Raw genomic sequence first — 20,875 nt, 5'->3', positions numbered from 1 at the left:
GGTAACTGGTCCTGTCCCTGTAATCTGGCTCTGCCCTTCTGATCAAGTGAAGAGTTGACCTTTGCTAGAGGGTGTGGCCTCTCAAATGGGTGGAACAACTGAGAAATGGGGCCTGTATGAGGGGTAGACCTCTCAGTTGAGGAGGCAAAATGCCAAATATGTAGTAGACAGTTGAATATCTGCTTTGAGGGAGCAGGTAATTCAGAGCAATACAAAGGGACTTGTCACCACGATCATAGGGAGCCCAGAGCAGAAAGCAAGGGAGGTGGAGCAGACTTGAGAGAGCCCCCAGGGGTGGTCGGACACTAGTGCTTTAGCCTGGAATAGGATAGCGGCAGGCCCAGACCAGGCCTGCTAGCAGCTCTGTCTGTACCTAGTCCTTGACCTGAGCTTAAGTTTCTTGTTGAGGACACTGTGCCTGTTTTCTTTCTTGATGGGCAAGTGTTAAGGCGATTCCCTCAAAGGAGGTTCTTGCAGCCTCTTTGCCCCAGCCCTGAGTCCCAAGCACCAAGCATCCCCATGGTGAGCAGTATCTGCTAGGGCAGCCTCTGTGACACTGATGGGGTTCTTCTCTCTAGAAGACACTTCAGGGGACGGGGAGCTGGACCTCAGTGGCATCGATGACCTTGAGATTGACAGAGTAAGTCCTGACTCCCCTTGTCCATAGTGGTGGTTGGGAGGCTAAAGGGTTGAACTAGCTTCAGGGCCCGTCACTCACCTTTAGCCTCTCCGAGCATTGTGGCTTTCTCAGATATTCCCTGACAGGTGTGTGTGTGTGGGGGGTCTCAAGTTGTAGTGCCTATGGTCCAAACATGCTCCCTGGACTCCCTCCTCCAAGCTCCATTCCAAAGCATCCTTGGTTGTCCTGTGCCCTTCCTCTGAAACCCCAAACAACCCCACCAGGACCTTGTTGGGAAGGCCCTGAGCTCTGCCTTGGCCCTCACAAATATATTGTGCATCTCTAATCCCCAAGTACCAGGGGCCCCAGACTATACACTAACACTTGGCTCTGTATGTTAGAGATCTGCCTAACAAGGCTTAGGAACTATGAATACTGGCTCACAGCTGCAGGGTAAAGTTGGCGGAGGAGGACTGACGGCTTCTATGCTGGAGGGGGCTTCCCACATCCTTTCTTTAGCAGTTTAAGCATATAAATAGGAAGCTAGTTGCTGAGAGATCTTAGCATACCTCAGAGATCTGAAGCCACTTCATTGTGCTTTCCACAGTACATCCTGAACGAGTCAGAAGCCCAGGTAAAAGCTGAGTTGTGGATGCGGGAGAATGCTGAGTACCTGCGGGAACAGAGGGGTGAGTACCCATCTATGCATCTGCCCAGGTCCCAGGATATGCCCCTTGCTGAGGCCAGCTGTTTTGTTCACCTTACAGAGAAAGAAGCAAGAATAGCAAAGGAGAAGGAGCTTGGCATCTATAAGGAGCACAAGGTGGGTGCCTCTTGACGGCCTAACTCAGCCCTAGTGTTGGCTGATAGGAGGAAACCATTTGGGAACACCTCTCCCCTGTGTCCATAGGAGCCTGACTGGGACAGGCAGTGGAAGCCATAGGACCCACTTCCCTGGCTGCCAGGTTGTTGTGTTCCTTCACAGATGGTTGTACCATGCAGCTGTGTAGTGCGATATCCAGCACAGGTGCTTAGGGAGACCAAATTGAGATGTAGGGCTGGACTCAGAGGTTCTTGGGCTTCAGGCCCTTGCTGAGGACACAAGAGACCCTATCTTTGTGCCTATATTCTTTGATAGCAGGCAAGCAGTCTTGGTAACTTGGCTCAGCTGCTCCCTCTGGGCCTTCAGTCTCCAAGTGGAAGGAGCTGAACCTTTTAGGAGCCAAGTGGAAGATGTGATGCTGGCAAAACTCAGGGTCCAGGGTGGAAGCTCAGAGAATGAGTAGTACCTGCCTCAAACGAGGGCTAGAGACTTGGGCAGGAAAGGGGGTCCCAAAACTCCATGCCACCCAGCATCATGTTCCGTGCTCTGTGAGGCACTTTCCTTTCCTGTACACAAGGAAAGCTTTGCTAGGAAGGGTTGATGTTCAGGAACTGAGGTAGCCAGTGCCAGGGCTGGGAGCTGCCACGGTAGATACAAGCCAAGCCAACTTACTGTGCCTCTCCAGATGGGCCACAGCTGTGGGTCAAGAGTAGATGGTAGGTGTGAAGCTAGCACGCGACAGAAGGAGTTTGTGTGTGTATGTGCATGTGTGTGTGTTTCATTCAGCCCAAGAAGTCTTGCAAACGCCGGGAGCCTATATTGGCCAGCACAGCTGGGGAGGCGATCGAGAAGATGCTGGAACAGAAGAAAATCTCCAGCAAGATCAACTACAGTGTGCTGCGGGACCTGAACAGCAAGGGTGGGGGCAGCCCTCCCAGGGAGGACTCACAGCCCCCAGAGCGTGCCAGCACCAAGAAGCTGCCACGGAGGAGAAGAGCAGCTAGCAGGAGTAGTGCTGACCCTGGGACAAGCATAGGCAAGAGGTATTATTATCCTGCCCCTGGCCTGGGTGGCTGACTGTTGTTTGTAGCCAGAACTTCAGGAGCCACACTGTATGCTGAATGCTAACAAGCCCATCTCCAAATGTGGATGTGTCCTGACACCCCCCACCCCCACCCCCGACACACGCGCGCGCGCGCGCGCGCGCGCGCGCACACACACACACACACACACACACACACACACACACACACACTTCTGGGTCCCAGAGTCGAGAGGCTTCTGGCAGCAGCAGGACCTACTCCATCCCCAGAGAGCAGTTGAGCACTTAGTGGGAACGGGCTCTTCCAGCCCTGCCACACCCACACCCCTTCTGTACTCCTGAGGCGGCACCATTGGCTCTGCTGAGGGAGAGGAAGCAGACACAGTGACACCTCTGGTGAAGAGGAAACCAATCGAGGGCCAGAGTAGGCCAGCCTCAGCATGGTGGGTCAGTGTTTCTCTTCAGCTTGACAAGGGGGTATTTGAGGGTGGTTCAAGTGCATGTGGTCCTCCTGTGCTGTGACTTACTCTAGGGTGGTAGCTTCCAGCTTTCCTGATGAGGTTCCAAGTTAGTTGATTCCCTTGACTCTGGAGATAGGCTGGACACCAGTGTGGCTACCATCCACCTGCCCTGAGACTCCTGTGAGGTGCTGCCTGCTCAGTCTCCATGTTTGGATTAGCCATAGCTTCTCTAAGGGGAAGTCAGAAGTGCTTTCATTGATCTCAGTGACATCCTTTGTACATCTCTGTTGTGTTGCTTCCCTTTTGCTGTTGGTGGGCTTTTGTTTTCTTAATAATATAAAGCTGCTGTAGTACTCAGGAGTGTGAGGCAGGAGGATAGTGAATTCTAGGCCAGCCATGGCTACATAGTGAGATCTAGTCCCCCAAATAGTACAAAACTAGCTGAAAAGATAGCTCAGTGGTTAAGAGATACCCAAGTTCAGTTCCCAGCCCACATGTCAGGCAGCTCCTGTAACTCCAGGGGATCTGTGTTCTCTTCTGGCCTCCACAGCTACCCATACAAGCACGATACAGCCTTATACACACTCTCACACTCACACTCACAAAATAAAGCAAGTAGAGACAGGAAGAAAGAAACATACCAGGTGTGATGGCACATACCTTTACTCTTCACACTTAGGAGGCAGAGGCAGATGGATCTCTGAGTTCAAGGCCAGCCTGGTCTACATATCGAATTCTAGGCCAGTTAGGCTGTGTGGTGAGACCATGTTTCAAGAAGAGGAAAAGGAGGAGCAGGAAGGAGGCAAGAAAGCAAGGAAGCCATGTCAAACTAGCAGTCCCATGCCAGTCCTTCTCAGTCCAGCCATTTTACAGCTTTAAGGTTGGTACTTGTTCATAGAGTTCTTTTCTGTGTTCAGACTGTGAGGGGAAAAAAATCAGTGTGTGTGTGTGTGTGTGTGTGTGTGTGTGTGTGTGTGTGTGTGTGTGTGTGTGTGTGTGTGTTTGTGTGTGGTCAAGTCTGGCTTGAAGTTTTGACCCTCCTGCTTCCTCTTCATGAATGCTGGAATTATAGGTGTGCACCATCACTCCAGGCTTTAATATCTTAGTGTTTTCATTTTTGTATCCTAAGTCTGATCCAGCTGGAACTTACTTTGGCAAAAAGAGTAAGGTGAAAGCCACACTCAGGCTTCTGGGTGGATGCTGTAGACAGGGTCTGTCTGAAGGAAGCCCTTCCTACAGTTGGTTCAGGTGTTCCAAGTCTCCTGTCTCCAAGCTGATGGTTGCTTTACTTTGTACAGCCTGGTAGTGTTTGGTGGGCCAGATTCTTGAGAACATTTGTACATGGCCCGTTATTTTTTTCATGAACTGAGAATGAGATGTCTGGGCTAGGCCTCTTCCCACTGTCCCTCTCACCGCCTTATTTGGTGCAAGTCCTCCTGCCCCAGTTGGTGGTACAGTTGTCATAGGATCTGGAGTTCCTGGGCCCTGATGCGGCGCCCTCTATAGGACCTCTCTGTGATTCCTTCCAGCTGCTTCTGCGAATGGGCAGGTACTCAGTTTCCCTCCAGTCATTGTGTTCCCAGAGCCTGTTGGGGGTCTCCTGTTGCTACGAGGTCTTCCCTTGACCCCTTGGTGCCTCAGGTTGGCTGTTCTATCCCCCATCAGCGCTGGCTGTACTCAGTACTGCACAGCATGGCTGCTTTAGGTAGGAGCTTCCTCAGAAGGGAGTTGGATTTTCTCAGCTGCCCTTTTCAGTCTCTTTGTATGGTCACACAACCTCTCTCTTTGAGATTACTAAGTAGAGAGCTGTGGGCTGAATTCCCATTGCAGCTCTTCCTTGCATGTGTAGGAGGTCAGATGGGGCAGGAACCAGGACTTGGCCTTCCCTAACCACCTAGCCCCCATGCCTCAGCCACCCAGAAGGCATTCTCAGTTCTGCTTATTGTGGCCAGTATCTGTGGTGGTATTGTGTTCCCCAAAATATTGTGCACCTAATAAACTTATCTGGGGTCAGAGACAGAACAGCCACTAGATACAATGGCTAGAAAATGGTGGCACTCACACCTTTAATCCTAGCACACCAGAGGTAGAAATCCCTCTGGATCTCTGTGAGTTCAAGGCCACATTGGAAACGGCCAGGCATGGTGACACATGCCTTTAATCCCAGAAAGCAAGCCTTTAATCCCAGGGAGTGGTGGTAGAGAGCAGAAAGGTATATAAGGCGTGAGGACCAGAAACTAGAAGCATTTTGGCTGGTTAAGCTTTCAGGCTTCTAGCAGCACAGTTCAGCTGAGAGCCACTCAGATATGAGGACACAGAGGCTTCCAATCTGAGGAAATAAGACCAGCTGAGAAGTTGGCCAGGTGAGGTTAGCTGTGGCTTGTTCTATCTCTCTGATCTTCCAGTGTTCAACCCAATACCTGGCTCAGGTTTGATTTTATTAATAAGAACTTTTAAGATTCCTGCTACAAGTATCACCATCCTTATCTGTCTAGCTATAGCTAGAAATGGGTGTAGAGTCTGATGGCTCTGAGCACTCACAGGTCCAAGTTGAAGCTCAGCTAGGCTGCTACTGTCAGTGCTGGGAGAGTCTTGTTCTAGTACAGGGATTCAAGTATCCTTTGTGGTCATGTGGCCAGGGGAAGCCTGCTAGAGTCAGAGTTTGTGAATGTCTAATATCCTGAGGGGTTATGAAGGTCTTAAGGCTGGGATGCCCCCATGCCTATACCCACTGCTGTACTCATGTCTCTGCCCTTAATCAGCACAGCCAGTTCGGATAGTTCAGCAGGGAAAGGAAAAAGACCACCGGGCTCTAGAATCTCAGCTTTTCTAATAGCTGTTACCCACTGTCTGAGACAACCCCTTCTCAGGAGCAGTCTAGCAGGTGAGGTTGGTGTAGCACTCAGCATCTACCTCTGGGAAGGTGTTACCCTAATGGATCCAGTACTCCAGACTTACACAGGTTTCCCAGGTCAGACTCAAGCAGGCTTCAGCTCAGTAGAGGCGTTGCCCAGATCCCACGTGTAGCTCTCACTTGCTCTGTGGCTGTCCTACAGAAAGTGTCCTGGCCAGAGTCCTCAGTCATGGGGTGTTTATGAAAATGTAGCATTAATGGTCAAGGCTGAGAGATTGACAGCAGTGTGGTTCCCTAGGCCTGTGGTTGATAGGGATTATCACTGAGTAATGCCATGCTGAACCTATTCTCTGGGCATTCACAGACTCTTCTGTGAGCCTTGGCCAACTGCTCTTGGGTCTACATGGGTCCTAAGAAGGTCGTGAACACCTGTAAGAAGGCTTCAGCTCCCTCACTAAGGTGTTCTGTGCCATCTGCCTGTTACAAGATTATCTTTTCAGTATCATCAGAATATCCAGTATGTCACAGCTGGGTAAGGCTGGGCCTCAGAGGGCCCAGCATAGAGCATGATTCAAGGCCTTCACCTACCTACATAGTTATGCCCTAGAAGAAAAGAGTCTTGACCCTCTCCATGCCCAGAGCCCACTTACACTGATCTGTATGGCACTGTGCCTGTCTCCTCTGGAATGGGTGACCCATTTTCCTTTCTGTTTCTTGTAGACATGATGCCAAAGGTACCTTTGTGTTTGGAAGTCCTAGGGACATCTAAGGCAGGCCCAAGGTGGAGGTAGTGCTGGTAAAAGTTAATGCAGTGGTTCTACGAGGCAGATGGGACAGCTATGGGGTTGTCCACCTCTTTCTCTTCTTCATAACTATCTATCCCTCTTCTTCAATTTCCCCTGGCGACAGATTGACCAGTGAGAGTTGCCATGGAATCTTGCACATGGTCACTGCCCATGACCTCACATATCTGTTCAAAAGGGGTGGAAAGACAGTCCCATCGCCTTGACTTTGGGGTGCCTACTGCATGGCCCAAAAGGGAGGTACCTGATGGATCTTGCATTTTGTGGGGTGGGGTTTTGGACAGGGTTTCTCTGTGTAACCCTGGCTGTCCTGGAATTCACTCTGTAGATCAGTCTGACCTCAAACTTTTGGAGTGCTGGGATTAAAGGCATGTGCCACCACCACCCAGCTGGATCTTGCATTTTTATATTGTGTTTATATATCTCCTATCCATGACAGAATGATGGCAGGCATTGATTAATGCAAGACAGCGGGTCAAATCATGATGGACACAGCAGTGGTATTCCAGGTAGTAAAACTGAGGAATAGGTGAGATCTAAGGTCAGAAGGAGGCCTGAGGGTAGGAAGAAAGACTGGGGTAAGACTGGTGGAGACATTAGCAGAGGTGGTGAGAGTTCTGTGTCTCTGGGAAGGTATCCCTGTGGAGTGGCAAGGGTGAGTCCCAGAGTGTACTGGACCTGCCGTGAGACCGTGCATCTGCCTGGTCAAGGGCCTCAGTCCTGCTAGTAAGTGATGGTCAGCAGGCAGGTGTGAACCTGCCTGGACAGAGCCTCATTCTCTGTGTGGTACACACACACACACACACACACACACACACACACACACACACACAATCTCTCTCTCTCTCTCTCTCTCTCTCTCTCTCTCTCTCTCTCTCTCTCTCTCTCTCCCCGTCTCCCTCTCCCTCTCCCTCTCCCTCTCCCTCTCCCTCTCCCTCTCCCTCTCCCTCTCCCTCTCCCTCCTACACCAGCCTGAACTGAGGCTGCTTCTATGTTTTCTTTCAGGTTGAGGCCTCTGGTGTCTACACAGCCAGCTAAGAAGGCAGCTGTGGGAGAGGTATGTTGTCCTGTACAACCAGGGCAGGGCTCAGGAACACAAGTTGCCATCAGGCTTGGCAGGGAGAGGCCCAGTTGGTTGCTGCTCCAGTGTTGGCCTGGCTCCTGCTGAGAATCCTGAAGCTCAGGGTGTGAGGGTGCCTGGGTCACAGAAGTGGAGCAGGCAGGTGGTAAGGGCAAGTTATGTAACCTCTGGGGCTGAGGGTAAACTAACCACCACTGTGATCTAGTGTAGGCAGAGGCTAGATTGCATACCACAGGGCCCTCCCTCCCTCCCTCCCTCCCTCAGGTGATAACAGCTTTGGGGGAAAGGAGGGCTGGTACTTCATAGCCCCAGGAAACCGGAAAGAGATAGTGGATGCTAGGAGGCAGGCTGATCCTCTGACCAGCTCACATGTGGGGTGGGAGCTCTGAAGAGAGAACTTGAGGGTCCCACAGTCAGGAGGGTAGCACACACTCTGCTTTTATCTCAGAGATAGGCGCTCTCTTTCCAGGCCTTGCTCTTAAGTTCCCCTGCCCTGGGAGCTGAGCCCATGAAGCCATCAGCAGTCTTGGTGGAGAGTGGCCCTGTGTCATACCATCCTGAGGAGGATGCAGACGAGGAGGACGCCGAAGAAGAGGATGGAGAGCCTTGCGTCAGTGCTCTGCAGATGATGGGTGGCAATGGTAGGTATGGCCCACATGGTTATGGGCACAGTACAGGAACTTTGAGGGAGCATCCAGAGAAATAAAGACATAGCCGTCCACCCAAGTAATTTCCAAATATGAGCCTATTGGCTACAAACTAAAATTCTCTCTACGAAGAAGGGAACTAGGACACTTAAAATTGGCCTTATTGATTCTGAGGCTCTTGAGTATGCTAAAAAGAGCTAGGCAAAGGCTAGGAGGCCAGCTCCACAGGGAAGGTAAGTCATATACCATGAAGGTCAAGGTTCTGGTAGAAGGTCAAGTAGAGAAATGTCTGGGTTGGCCATACTGTTTACAGAGCCCAGGAAGGTGCCAAAGCCCCCACACAGGGCATATAACCAGTCCACCAGCCCCAAGACTTCTGGGAATAGGTTGAAATGGTGGGCTCTCAGCTGGTGCGGCCTGTGAGATGAGGCGGTGGGGTTGGTGTTGGGAGCTGGGAATGTGAAGGTGGCTCACTGTGGCACTAGACGGCTGCCTAGACTTCAGCAACTGTCCTCTGTGCTTTGCAGATTACGGCTGTGATGGGGACGAGGATGATGGCTACTGAGTGGAACTCAAGGCCAGGCAGCATCCTGGTGCTAGACTCCAAGTGTTTTTTGGGGGTCAGATGGGCCCTGGGGCCACGGCTCACAGGCATGATTTCTGGGACTCAACCAGTCAAGCACTGCCCCACTTGATTTGAAGCACTCTTCCCATGGCCACACTGTGGCCCCCATCATACTTGCTGTTGGGAATCATGTTTTGAGCAATGTACGGAATATTTTTGCCCAGCAAAGGAAACCAGCTGTGTGTTTATGTATAATGAAACATGGTCAGGGAGTGGCTAGGTCAGGATCCCACTTTGTGGCCTAGCCTTCTAGTCATTGATTCACCAGAAATCCTCAGGCAGGTTCTGTGTGCTCCTGTCATAAGGAGATGGCAGCACAAAGGGGCTTCACTCGCGAAGTCTTGGTCTTAGCCTGCTGCCAGTGTTCTCTGCCCACCCTTCACATCCTGGAAGGATAGGGGTTGGGCAGAAGACATGTGGCAGTTACTGCTCTGTGCTTAGCAACTGTAGTCTGGAGCACCTGCCTTTAACTGCAGCCCCAGCTTCCTGCTGAGGTGGACATGAGCTCTCTACCATCTCTAATGTCCGTTCACCATCTTGAACCACCAGGAGCATTATAGACCTCAGCCTCTTGCTTAGGACTCATGAGTTGTGCACCCAGGAGCCCTTGAGGCTGCCCAATAGCAGATTAGTCCAGTTCATCAGCAGCGCTCAGAAAGTGGAGACCAGCAGACCACGTGCATCTGCATGCAGCTTCCTGCTAATGTCCAGACAACCTTTGTGGAATTCTGGGTTATGGCCCTGCCCTATCCCCTGGAACAGAACCCTCTGTCAAGAAAGCCTGCAAGCTGTTTCCTCACAAGAAGGCCCAGGACTATCCTCAGTGCACTTAATTCAGGCCTTCCTTTCCTGGATATAGCCCTGGATGTGAGTCTTCACTACCTGGGCTGAGGCAGAATATTTGACTCTGTTTCAAATCAAGAGCTGGGGGGCCAGGCCTGAGATGACTGGGGGGGGGGGGGCGCAGACTGCAGATGGAAGTAGATAGGTGGGACAGGTACGGAGTGATTTTGATGAGAGGATTGCAAAATGCTTTTAGATTGTGTATGGGAGTGTGGAACCATAATCAAGGGTCCATCCTAGGGTGGGGGCCAGCTTCACAAGAGTAAGGTCACAATCATGGTAAGTAGCCATGACGCTGGTCCAGAGTATTTTTAGGATGTTTGTATGCTTATATGTGACAGGACTTGCCTATGGCATGGAGAGAGTACAGGGCTGAGGGGTGGGAGGTAAGATCTGCAGGAACAGAAACAAGTATCCTGGAACAGAAGCTGAGCCCTGCTCCCCAGCTCTGTCTTGTCTGTCATGAGAAAGCAGGAGCGGGTGTTGTCAGTGCTGAAAATGAGCAAGAGCCAGTAAGGCTGGAGTGGTCTTGTAAGGAGAGGGTTGAAGAAAGTCAGAGCAGAGGGAAGGGAACAGTAGCTACTGTCCCTGGAAGATGGGTGAGTAACATAGTGGGCGGATCCTGAAATGGTTGAGACCTGTGTCACATGGTTGAGAGACCCAGGTGCTGAGGAGTAAGGTCCCAGTAGGGGGCAGCCGTGAAGTGGGCAAGGGTACCTCTGAGCTGAGGTCACAGCTTTGTATGTGAGCCGCCACCAGCACTCATGAGGTTCAAGGAGGCATTGGGTCTGTGTGACCCTGTTCTGCGTACAGTTGGTTTATTTCTATGTGCTCTTTTCTGACTGAGATTACCACAGCATGATCCCCCTGCCTCAGATCTTCCCAGAATGTAGAGCAGTGCCTTAGGCAGCCTCCTGGAGCAGAACCAGGCCTCACCATTCTGGACCTTCAAAGAGGGAAGAGGGGGTCCATTGGATCCTGCATTCTAGACTGGGATCCTGTCTTGTGTACACACTGGAGTGCTGAGAAGATAGGAAATTGTACTCTCTCTCTCTGCCTCCTCTACCCTCTCCTACTGCCTTTCTGCTAGGATGAGGGAAGTGCAGGGGAAGCTACTGTGGTCTGCACTGTCCAAGGTTCTTGCCAGCCACCTGCACTGAGGAGCCTAGTACTTCGTGGTTACCACCATCTTCGGCAAACTGAGTGATTGCTGGGCAGGGCAGTAGCGGTCAGCAAGGTTCCCGGTAGCCTGCACATTGTAGCTTAGCAGGGGCGCCTGTCTTGACATGACGGGGGTGCTGCTTATCGGAGATGGGCCGCAGAGCGAGAGGTCCCAGCAGTACAGGGGTGCGGCACTTTCCCACTTGTAGCTCTTCTATCCTGAGCTATGGGCCCAGGGAGAACCTGGTGCAGCCTACCTTGAACCCGTTTCCTGTCCAGCCGCTTTACCTAACTGTATACCTACTAGTGGAGCAGGAGTGAAATAAGCCCTGTAGGGGTGGGGCACTCCTTTCATACCTAGTTAGAAGGTAGAGAATGAGCTCTGACCATGTACCTCCTTTGGTCATGTCCTTGGTATTTGCCTCCCAAGTGCCTGGATTAAAGGTGTGCACCCCCTGTTTCTGGCTCCTTACTAATTCCAGCATTTGGGAGGCAAGAGGCAGGTGGATCTCTGTAAGTTTGAGGCCAGCGTGGTCTACAGAGCAAGTTCTGGGACAGCCAGGACTACATAAAGAAACCCTGTCTCAAAAAACAAACAAACAAAAAACCCCACAAAAACAAACAACAACAAAACCAAAAACCCACCACCAACAACAAAAATAAACCACCCTAAACCCAATTCCAGTTACTGCTTACAACACCATGGTCCAGTGCTTCTAAGTCAGCCTAAACTGCCGAGCAGAGAGCAATTAGAACCCAGGTTATCCACCATGCAGGAAGGAACCTGCAGAGGGTACAGAAGAGTCTCCCTCAGCTCCCCATCCTTTATTTAGCCCCTGTCCTATGGCTCTAAGAAGGGAGGACAAGGAGGAATGCTGGGTCTGACAGGTGTTCCTAAGATGCATGCACCCCACTTCCTCAGTATCGGCACCCATTAAGGCCCTCCTTTGGCCTCTGGAGTTTCTTGCAGGGTCCCAGTCATCTAGCCAAGTATCTGGTGACAGCTACCTTAAGCAAAGAGGCACAGATAAGAGGGTGGCAAATATCCATCCAGCTGGACCCATGCCCCATTCCCACACTATGTGTGAGAGAGGAGTGGACTCCCACTGTGGCTGGAGCAAGGGCAAGGCATGTGTGTCCCCTGGGTCTTGGACAGGTCTCTGCAGCCCTTCTCTGAAGCTTGCATGGCCCTTTGCACCTATCTTAGCAGCCTCCAGGAATGCAGGGGCCCAGCCAAGGACAACAGGTTTACTCAAGGAAAGCCCTGTATAATCCTGCCTGGGAGCACCTTGGAGGAGGTAGCCTGCTCCCTGTGGTGCTGGAAGTTGACTTATCCCTGTCAGGACTGGGATCCCCACATGACCTATAAGGCTATGTGTCTTGCCCTGGGGGTAGGCAAGCAGGAGTTTGCTCACTCATGAGAATGTATACTTCCTCGAGATAGTAGCTACCTGAGCCTCCCCTGGTGGTCTTGAGCTAGGTGGAGTTTAATATTCAGTGCTTGGTTTTGTGGGGCAACACATCAGAGCCCACAGCTACCAAGCCCTTAGCTTACACTGCTCTGGCCCAGTAAACCCCAGACGAAGATGGGGGAACAGCAGAACAGGTGAGCTAGAAGCTTATGTCAGCCCAGCTGGGCAGAAGTCGGGGGCACAGTAAGTGGAGAAGCCAGACACTGAGCAGACTGAGCCTCGGAAGTACAGGACCTTCGGGTACATCAGCTGCTTGCTGGTGAACTGGAGTACTTGTCCACAGGCAGCCTAGTGGTTGGCTTGGACTGCACCCTCCGGTGACTGCACACAGCACTGTTTCCTGAAGGACCTTGCTGGACATACTCAGCAGTCAGAGCTGACCTCAGTGCTTCCACTGCTTGGGTGGTACAGTAGGACTGGCCCTACCACTGAACCCACCCCCTGCTCTGCAGACCGACCAATAGGGTGCATCAGGACCAGCCAAGCTTAGAGGACTGGCAGGGATGTGGGCTGGCACACAGCTCCTGGAGTAGCACACCTCCAAGGTACTCACTGTACAGCCAGCACCCTCTAGCCCTCATCTGTCCCATTTACAGGACTCAGTTACTCTGCAAAAGGGCCCTGGCCTCTTAGGGGGCACTGAGGTATCAAGTCAGCTTTAGGTAAGGTGGTTGGAGGGGTGCTATCCTATGGGAAGTAAACTATGCAGGTAAGGGTCTCAGCCCATAGCGGTTTTCAGGAAGGACTCTTGGGCAGGGGGCCCAGCCTTTTAAATGTTACTGAGCTCTAGTGAGGTGGGCCACTGTTTCCTTGGTGGTCAGAACCTGTGTATATACCCTGAGCTACATGCCTTTAATCCCAGCATGCGGAAGGCAGAGGCAGGCAGATCTTTGTGAGTTCGAGGCCAGCCTGCACTACAGAGTGAGTTCCAGGAAAGATGCCAAAGCTACACAGAGAAACCCTGTCTTGAAACACCCCCCCCAAAAAAAAATGTCCCTAGGGTGCTTGAGCTGGAACAGGCTGGCAAAGGGTGGAGCCAGGTTCCAAGCTGCACTTGGCGCCTGAGGTCTGCCCAGGCCTTCAAGGGGCTGTGGGCAGTGGTAATGGGCAGACCTTATGGTTTTCCTGTTGGGAGAGGAACCTAGATCAGGAGAGCTATTGTCCCCAAACAATGGGCCTGGCTAAGACCCATGAGGGCAGTGGCCCCAAGCTGGTGGGACCCAACCCATCTCAGCCATCACCCACTTTCAGTCTTCAACCTGACCTTGGGTCTAGCCTGTCCTGAGTCTCGTTCTGCCATACTCTTTGTTCCTGCCATCCCAGCTGATCCTGGATGGGGAGGAGCATGGAGGTGCTCCCCAAACATCTCCAGAGGGCTTTAATGCATAATGCACCTTGCATCCCAGCCCGACAAAAGCAGCACAGTGGAGAGGGTATCACTGGCACCTGGGCAGCAAAGCTGAGCTCCCAGGCTAGCCCTGCTGTCAGATGGGTCTGACTGGCCTAGGAGACCCCCAGCTTGAGCCAAGATTGGAGAAGTCTAGAGAGAAGGTCTAGTTAAGCTTGGTGAGCTGAAGGCAGTATCCACTCTGCCGTATGATGTAACTCCTGTCCCCCAATATGAAGGTTGTGAATAGCTATCAAGCCAGGCACCTGACTCAGCAGAGCCTTTGGAAATTATCATGGCCTGATGACACAGTGTATCTTGGGGAATGGCCAGCCTCCCCTCCCTGCCCAGTGGAACTGGACTGACCCTTGCAGAAATGCCCTAGGGTAGGGGCAAGGGTCAGACTTTAGTGGATGGAGGTACAGGCTGTAAGGATCAGCATGCTGTCTTCAGTGCCTATGTTCAGAAGTGGCATAGACGTGCTGAGGTGGTTTTCACACCTTTAAGCACTCAGCTAAGGAGCACTTGCTGGGCCCAAGAGAAGGGCTGGTGATTTCCACTGCCTTGAGCTACCTCCCAATTCCTGAAGAGCCAGGCACCACTGCCCTCATTACTTACAGACAAGCTTACTCCATAGGAGAGCAGTGTACTGCAACTGAAGTAAAAACGAGCAACAGGCCAGGCGGTGGTGGCGCACACCTTTAATCCCAGCACTCTGGAGGCAGAGGCAGACAGATCTCTGAGTTCGAGGCCAGCCTGGTCTATAGAGTGAGTTCCAGGACAGCCAGAGCTACACACAGAATTGGGAAGCAGATGCCCTGGAGGTTTAATCAAGTCTCCCCTGTCTCCGCAATGCACACACTCACGCTTCAATGACAAGTATAATAGAGACGCTGAAGGCTGTCCTATGCCCATCACCTGTTGGGAGGCTGGAATAAACTACTCAGGGCACCCGAAGCCCCAGGACCTTCATCTCCCATAAGCTTTTTACCAGAATTGTCTCTCCAACACCCCCCCCACACACACACACACACACGGCTCAAAAATATATGTTTCTCAGTCATTTGTGAGTTGTTCACTGAGCAGACACAGTAAGGCCAGTGGTATAGCAGGGAACAGCCAGGCCTCCCCTTCAGGCTGCTGTGGGAGAGATTAGCACACGATGTGTCTGTCTATTGACACGTGAGGAATCTAGCAAGCGAACTGGAGGGGTGGCATAGAGCTAGAAGCAGAGGCAGGAGGATCAATGTAAGTTCAAAGTCAGCATAGGCTATAGAGTGAGACTGTTTGAAACAGAACAAAAGTGGGGGGACCCTCTGCAGAGGCCCACAGAGGAGAAATGGAGTCCTGCTAGACAGCCAGGCAGGACCTGAGTAGAATAGCACTCTGGCCTTCCTCTATTCCAAAAACGGCCATGGCTGGTAGGACCAGAATGGACCTGGAGAGCTGGGAGGTACCCTGCATGAGCACAGGTTGTGGGGTGGAAGAAAACAGGGACTGCTCTGAGGTAAAGTTCTTGACAGAAGCTCATGAGGATGTGTGGAGAAATGGGTTGTGGTAGGACTGTGTTCAGGGGCCTGCAAGGTGGACAGAGGTCTCTGAACAGAAGAATCTAGGATGATGAGGTGGAATCGGGCTCAGCAGCCTGTGGAGGACTTTGGGGGGACATCCCTGGTAGATGTGCCCCAGACAAGTTGCTGTTCAAGAACAGGATTTCCCAGCCCGCTGGCAGTGACTTAGATTGAGATTGAGAACTTGGAGTGGGGGCATTGTCACATGGCACACGGCCATGTCCAGGCTGGATGGAACACAGGTGTTACACTCCTCTGTTCTAGTTTGCCTTCTTTTTGCTGTGATAGTTTTTAGTTTTCATAGATTTATTAATCTTATGTGGGAGTGTTTTGCCTGCAGATATGTGTGTACACCATGTGCATGCTTGGTGCATGCTGAGGTCAGGAAAAGGTATCATCCCTGGAACTCGAGTTACAGGTTGCTGTGAACCCCATGGGTGCCAGAGAGTGAACCTGTGTCCTCTGCAAGAGCAACAAGTGCCCTCAACTGCCAAGCCATCTCTCCAGTCTGTTGCTGTTATTTTAAAAAGCTGAGCAAACCCACTTTGGGAAGAGGGGGAGGGTTTATTTGACTCATATGTCCTGATCACAGTCCATCATTGAAAGAAGTCAGGGCAGGAACCTCGGAGAAACACTGCTTACTGTCTTGCTCTTCAAAGTTTGTTCAGCTTGCTTGCTTAGACAACCCAGTACCACCCAGGAATGGCATGGCCCACAGTGGCTTGGGCCCTTGGGCCCTCCCATGTCAATCAAGAAAATGCACTACAGATATGCCTACAGGCCAAACCTGTGGGGCAATTCCTCAATTAACATTGCTTCTTATTAGGTGAATGGTTTGTGTCAAGTTAACAACTAACCATCACCCCTTCTCCACTCAGGCTCAGCAGGCAGAGACAGGAAGCCCTGAGTGCTGGATTGCAGGTCTTACAGACAAGGGACTTCATGGTTAACATAACACAAGCCCTGTGCAAAAGAGAGAAGTGCTTCTTCCCCTGTAGGCAAGAGTCCCAAACAGCCTGTCCTTCCCCACTTCTCCACCAGCCTTTTGGATGTAGGGGCCAAGGGCACTCTGTTCTCCCCAACCCCAGCTCCAATCTTTACACACAGCAAGTCCTGGGGTGTGCTGGGTAAAGGGTACACTGTGGTAAAGGTGGAGGGTCAATTTTGCCAGGGGGCAACATACCTCAGGGTTCTGCTAACAGTCCACTAATGCTCAGAGATAAGCCCATGAAATGCAGGCACTCAGGGTGGAAAGGGCCTGGAAGAGCCTTCCTGAGGCCCTAGGGCAGGAGATTTATAGGAGTCACACTGGGACATCTTCCCAGAGCTATGCCAAAACGGCACAAAATCTTTAAGTATCTAGAAGAGGCAGGTCTCCACATACTCTGGACCTGGGTGGCAACAGAGAGCATGTCAGGGTACGACTGACGAAGACATAGGGTGTGGGGAGGTGTGGGCAGGACCCCATGACAAGGGACAGCATGGGTCTCTGTAGGTAGGAGGTGTCCAGAGATTGGGGTATCATACTTTTTGCAGAGTAGAGCAGTCCAGCAGAAGCAAGGTCATGGCTCAGAAGAAGAGGTGAGCTCAGCTGTGAGGGCCTTGGAGAAGAAGCCAGCTTGTTGTGAGACCTAATGGCTAGGCACAAGTGCTGTGAAGGTAGGCAGAAGGACATGGGGCCAAGGAGTCCTCATGCTGGGTGCTGTGTGAGTCACCACTGATCCGACGTCCTGGCGCCAAGGTGGGGGAGCAGGCCACTTTTACAGCAGGAAGCCATGAAGGCTGATAAAGGGCAGAGTTGGAAGCCAAGGGCTTCCCACTTCCTGCAGACTGAGTGGTAGGGCTAGGAGACCTGCGGGCATCTGCCTTTGCAGACCTGGGTGTCCACAGCCTGGCCTGGATGGCTCATAAAACAGAACACATTTGTCCCATGGCTTGTCTAGCTGCACCTTTAGATAGTGTGGCAAGAAAGGACTTGGTGAGTGCAAGGTTATCTCGCACAGCTGCCAGGGGAAGGGTCTTCTAATCAGGGCAGTGTGGAGAACGTGGCCAGAACGTGGCCAGAATGTGACAGGTGTATCGACCTAACCAGGCGATGTCAGGAGTGCACAGGTACCCAGGAGATGGTGCACTCCCGGGAAGGGCACACTAACCGAGTCTTTGATGTGACAACAGATGATGCCTACTGAGAGCCCCACCCAAAGTCCTGTGGTGACCTCTCAGTGCTGCCCAATGAGTGCAGCCCTTCCATACCTCAGTGTTCTGCCATGCTATGGCCACAACCACCCAGCCTGCCCACAGACAGAGCCACAGAGGGACTGCTTAGCCTGACCCTTGCATCGGCAGGCAGGGCCACATACCTGCCCTGTCTTCCAGGCACCGCAGCCTTAAGTCCCGGGACCCTGGCAGGTGGTCACCACATGGGCTGACTTTCTCACCAGGGATGCCAGCATAATGGTCTCAAACAATGCAAGAAGTGCAGCAGATGGGCTAAGGGCGACTCATCAAGCCCTGGCACTCCAGCACCCTTGTGCCACTCCCGTGTGCTTCCCTTTCCCCAACATCCGGCTCTTCCCTGACCCTAGTCTACATTGTGCTGCTGTTGCATCTTTTCTCTGCTCCCTTCTCCAAAAAGCCTTCCTTGCTCTCTTCCACCAGAACTGAGTTAGAGCCCCCTGGGGCTTCAGCAGTCTTTGAGGGTCCCTCTGTCCCCACTCACTGCATCCTGCCCTCCTGAGTTCAGGACTAGGGGTGGCGGGGAGGGGGAGCTGCTAGCAGGCCCGCACTTCTTGGGGTAGGGGTTGCTTGCTCGTAGCGATGAAGCAGGAAGTACTGTGAGCTGTACAGTGCCAAGGAAAGCAGACCCTTCCCTGCCCCATCTGCCTGGGGTCTGCCAAGACTGGAAATGATCAGGGCCATCTCATTCTGACCAGGTATAGAGGTCTGTCTCAGTTTCCACAGACGTACAGCCTTTGTCCCTACTCCTGCCAATTTCTGTCCCTCCCCCATGATGCTGTCATTCTGGGGCAGATGAGCTCTTCCTGACAACTACAACAGATGCCTGCCAGGTATACTAATCGCGGCTCTGTGGGCTCACTCAGAGCTGCCCCAGGTTAGGGTGGGGACTTAGGGGCTTGGTAAAAGGCAGTCTCAACTTCCCTCCTCCCTGGAGTTGGCTCCAGTGTGAGCCATCCAGGCCTCCAGAGCAGTAGGAGGCCCAAGGAGTTTTCCAGATATGGTCCCAGAGGGCGCACATCGTCTATCTGTTGGATAATCCTCAATGTCAACCAGGAGCAGGAATACAGCCTGGTTTTATATGTCTTTTATATGTCTCTGACTTCACCTTGAGGGTAAAGGGCAAGACAAAGGGCGTGTCAGATGCTCCCCTGCTGTGCGCATATACGCAGAGTCTAGGCTGCCAGCACGGCTACCCTCTAGCACGTCAACTCTCGCAGAAAACCAGGCGATACTGCCTGCCATGCAGGCATCCATGCCACCCAAAATAATAAGAGAGAAGCGCAGCCCTGCGAGGATGTTTCCCAGCATCAACACGGATGACGTCTGAGGCTTTGGGAGAAAACATTTTTTTCAAAACATCACACAAAACAACTCAAGAGCCGCACAGGAGCCAGGCGCTGCTCAGCGGTCTTAGGCAGCTCGGGAGGAGCCCCTCGCCAGCTGCCCTAGGGGCGGAGCCAGAAGGGGCGGTTCCGAAGCTGTGAACTGTGCCAGGCTCTGGGCGGGGCGGCTCCCCCCATCCCACCCCCGCCCCCCGCGCTACCGAGATTGGTCCGAAGGCGGGGCTCGCCGACTTCCCATTGGTCCCCAGCCACCCACGCGCAGGCCTGGACGAGCTTTGGACTTCTCTCTGCGCAGGGCTTCTGTGGGTTACAGTGGAGGCGCACGGTGGGGAGGGACGCGCGTACAGCTCCGTGTCGTACTGGGCCGGGTGTGCAGGGTCTTATCAGCGCAGGCAGCTGGCGGCCTGTCCCCGCACGAGCTCCCCAGCCCAATTCAATGGCCATTGTCCGCCGGCCCCTTTGTTCAGGAGGCGGCCACTTCCTGCAGGACCGAGCAGGGGGCGGGTTGCAGGAAACCAAGATTCGGAGGCCAGCCTGGCCTGGGGTCCTGTCTCGGGGGCTCGTCTCCGACCGAGGCCTGTTGGGTGGATGGGAGAGCCGGAATGTCTCCTGGAGAAGCGGTGGTGGGGGCTGGGTTCGTGAGATCAGATCCTATAGAGCTGGAGGAGGGGCCGAGGAAGGTCCCCAGACTGCCATGCCCCTTCCAGGTCTGCTGCCTCCTACTGATCCGGGGCGCCGGGTCACCGGCTTAGAGAAGTTAAGAACCGCCGTTTTGGATGGAACTCAGACGTCCGGGTGTGGAAACTCCACTCCCACTGCCTCCCCTACAGGAATAATCCACTGGGACTCAACTGAGAAAGGGACTGTGGCATGGACTGTGAGTCCTCTTGTTGCTCACTCTCCTGAGCCTTGTGGGGATCATTGGGCTGGCTGTGGTCCAGACTGCTCATCTCTGGAGGACCCCCACCTGGCCAAGAGTCAGCTCCGTGGAAGAGGGAAGGAAGGCTGCCCACTGGTCCACAGTCCACCGTGGTCCTTACCAGCTGCCCGTGACTACCTAATATGGAACCAAACATCTCTCTCAGGCCTCCCCTCTTTGAGGCCTCCCCTCTTTCAGGCCCCGGCCCCCAGTCAAAATCCAGGATCTCACGCAGATATTCCAAATAGGGATTACATACAAGGAGTTGGCAAGGAAAGGCTCAGGCAGGTGGGCAGAGCTGCCCCTGCTGTCCAGAAAGCCAGAGTTCCTGGCCTGTCCTGGATTCTTCTAAGATGCTAGGACGTCACAAAAACGACAGCAAGTGGCTGAGGATATCAGGGTTCCCTGGGTCGAGAAGAGATTCCCTACATACTCACCTCAGTGCAGAGTGGGGCCAGGAATGCTCAAGGTGAGCTGATGGGCATCCAACCAGCTTCTTGCCACACCCAGCCAGATCCTTGCCCCTTGGGCATGTCTTGTCTATTGAGACTCTCTAGCCATGATGTGAAGCTGGTGCTGAAGAAGGCATGGGCAAGCAGCATCCCACAGAGCAGAGCCTAGTGGCCCTTTACAAACGGCCAGCACTCCCGAAGTCCTGGGTCCTCTAGGGATGGAAGCCTTACCATACTGATGCCTGTGAACAGAGCATGGAAGGAAGCCCTTAGTGTGATCAGCCGGAGGCCACAAGGTCTGGGAGAGAGCAGTTAGGCCTGGACTTGAATCTTCTGTGTTCCTTCAGGTTGTCTGAGAAGTCAAGATGGGCCATCTTAGGAGAGGGCAGGGCGAGCCCTGCCTGAGCCAGGGACCTTGGAAGTGAGAGGGGCAACAGCATGAGCTGGGACCACAGTCATCCCAGAAGAGGTTGGAACCGTCATTCTGAGTGCTGTGATGTCCCTAGGAGAAGGGCAAGAATTGGAAGAAGGGAG

General features: G+C 52.9%; 1 protein-coding gene across 5 annotated transcripts in view; it reads left to right on the top strand.

Moving 5' to 3' along the window:
- Nucleotides 1-11,417, top strand: part of Brf1 (BRF1 RNA polymerase III transcription initiation factor subunit) — a 52,224-nt gene extending 40,807 nt beyond the window's left edge. For 3 of the 5 annotated variants that reach the window (XM_059279625.1, XM_059279623.1, XM_059279624.1), the window contains 7 exons: nucleotides 579-640; nucleotides 1,227-1,308; nucleotides 1,387-1,442; nucleotides 2,229-2,485; nucleotides 7,608-7,659; nucleotides 8,153-8,324; nucleotides 8,858-11,417. In XM_059279625.1, coding sequence (XP_059135608.1) covers nucleotides 579-640; nucleotides 1,227-1,308; nucleotides 1,387-1,442; nucleotides 2,229-2,485; nucleotides 7,608-7,659; nucleotides 8,153-8,324; nucleotides 8,858-8,895 — 719 coding nt within the window. In that variant the 3' untranslated portion in view covers nucleotides 8,896-11,417. Of the gene's footprint in view, nucleotides 1-578; nucleotides 641-1,226; nucleotides 1,309-1,386; nucleotides 1,443-2,228; nucleotides 2,486-3,624; nucleotides 3,826-6,708; nucleotides 7,422-7,607; nucleotides 7,660-8,152; nucleotides 8,325-8,857 lie in introns of those variants that run through there. The other 2 variants (XR_009382865.1, XR_009382866.1) reach the window with 2 other exon arrangements.
- Nucleotides 11,418-20,875: the final 9,458 nt, after the last annotated feature.

The sequence above is a fragment of the Peromyscus eremicus genome, chromosome 14, assembly GCF_949786415.1.
Source record: "Peromyscus eremicus chromosome 14, PerEre_H2_v1, whole genome shotgun sequence".
Taxonomy (NCBI): domain Eukaryota; kingdom Metazoa; phylum Chordata; class Mammalia; order Rodentia; family Cricetidae; genus Peromyscus; species Peromyscus eremicus.
The sequence above is the reverse complement of the archived record's forward strand: the minus strand, read 5'-3'. Positions and strand labels throughout refer to the sequence as shown.